Source organism: Rhinopithecus bieti, unplaced genomic scaffold (assembly GCF_001698545.2).
Source record: "Rhinopithecus bieti isolate Rb0 unplaced genomic scaffold, ASM169854v2 scaffold_12573, whole genome shotgun sequence".
Classification (NCBI taxonomy): domain Eukaryota; kingdom Metazoa; phylum Chordata; class Mammalia; order Primates; family Cercopithecidae; genus Rhinopithecus; species Rhinopithecus bieti.
Genome location: NW_016807321.1, coordinates 1,690,303 through 1,691,531, shown reverse-complemented (window position 1 = coordinate 1,691,531; position 1,229 = coordinate 1,690,303). Strand labels below are relative to the sequence as shown.

General features: G+C 72.3%; 1 protein-coding gene across 1 annotated transcript; it reads right to left on the bottom strand.

The window, feature by feature from the left end:
- PPDPF (pancreatic progenitor cell differentiation and proliferation factor) lies at positions 1 to 1,174 on the bottom strand. The gene is made up of 4 exons (XM_017881234.1): positions 1,024 to 1,174; positions 562 to 641; positions 336 to 413; positions 1 to 253 (listed from the first exon to the last, which is right to left on the bottom strand). Exons 2-4 carry the CDS (start codon positions 614 to 616, stop codon positions 42 to 44), a joined length of 345 nt encoding a protein of 114 aa, XP_017736723.1. The 5' UTR covers positions 617 to 641; positions 1,024 to 1,174; the 3' UTR covers positions 1 to 41.
- Positions 1,175 to 1,229: the final 55 nt, after the last annotated feature.

Sequence of the window (1,229 nt, the reverse complement as noted above, 5' to 3'; positions counted from 1 at the left end):
TAGCGCCTCCGCAGGCCTCGGGCTGGTGGTAACCGCTCAGGTCAGGACGGGGGTCCAGCGCTGGCTGTGCTGGACTGACTGCCAGGCTGCTTCCTCGGGGGGTCCCGAGCCAGGCCACCGGTGGTCATGCTGCTGGAGACCTGGGGGGGTTCCGGGTGCTCTGCGGACTCCAACACCGTGGCCATGAATGGAAGAGTGGACTTCCCGAAAAAGAAGCTGGCCCACCAGTGACCCGGGTCAGCCTTGGGGAGACCTGAGAAAAGCAAAGTGGGGTCTTGATGCTGCCAGCTTCAGGGGGCAGGGGCAGAGGAAGAGAGGAGCGGTCCTGCACTCACCTGGGGGGTGGGGAATGGCTTCCCCGGGGCACTCGGTACTGCCGCAGGAGCTGTTGCTGGAAGTGGAACCCAGGCGGCCTGGGGAGGAGAGGTCCCGTCAGCAACGCGGGGCACAGAGCCCCCCAGCCCACCGGCCTTCAGGCCGAGCGCTGGTTCCGCAGGCTGCACGGGGGCTGCACTGGCGCTAACGGAGCATCTACGTGGGCGGGGGGCAGAGGCTACTCACGCCGGTAGTAGTCGTGGGTGGCCACGAGCGAGCCGCTGGAGGGGATGGCCGCCATGCTCCGGCTTGCTGGCTGGTGGGACCTGCGCATGGGGGTCGGGGAGCCCCTCGGATCAGCGGGATTCCCTCAGGAAGGGCGCTCCCCAGCGGGTGGAGCCGCCACGCTGGGTTCTTTACCGAGGCGGGGCTCCCCAGCTCCCGGGACCGCCTTCGCTGCGCGGGGCGCGGGCGGCTCCAACCAGCCCGAACCGGCCGAGCGGGTGGAACAAAGGCGCTTTGTGAGCGGGGCCCCGGCCCGGACGCCAGGAACCTGGTAGGCGCCGTCCCAACCCGCCCGACCCGGGAAGAGCCCGCCCGGGATCCCGCGCCCAGCGCTTGCCAGGCGGAGAGGAGAGGAGCCCGGCCCCGCCCAGCGCCCCCCGCGCCTCCGGCCTGCTCGTCCCACCCGCGCGCCGCGCCCCTCACCTGGGCGGCAACCCCTCGCGGGCCTCGGCGCACGATCACGGGTGGCGGGGACGGGGACGCTAGGCCACGGAGCCCATTTCCAGAGGAGACCGGGGAACACCGCGCCACTACAGAGACGCGCGCGCGCGGGGTGCGCACGCGCGGACGCGCCCACTTATATGCGCGGGGGCCGCGGCGCGTCACGGAGGGCGGGGCGCACCGGCTCC

Coding starts and splice junctions, on each gene's coding strand:
- PPDPF (XM_017881234.1), bottom strand. CDS start 616: ATGGCGGCCATCCCCTCCAGCGGCTCGCTCGTGGCCACCCACGACTAC. Junction 414..561: donor CACCCACGACTACTACCGGC/GTGAGTAGCCTC, acceptor TCTCCTCCCCAG/GCCGCCTGGGTTCCACTTCC. Junction 254..335: donor AGCCATTCCCCACCCCCCAG/GTGAGTGCAGGA, acceptor TGCTTTTCTCAG/GTCTCCCCAAGGCTGACCCG.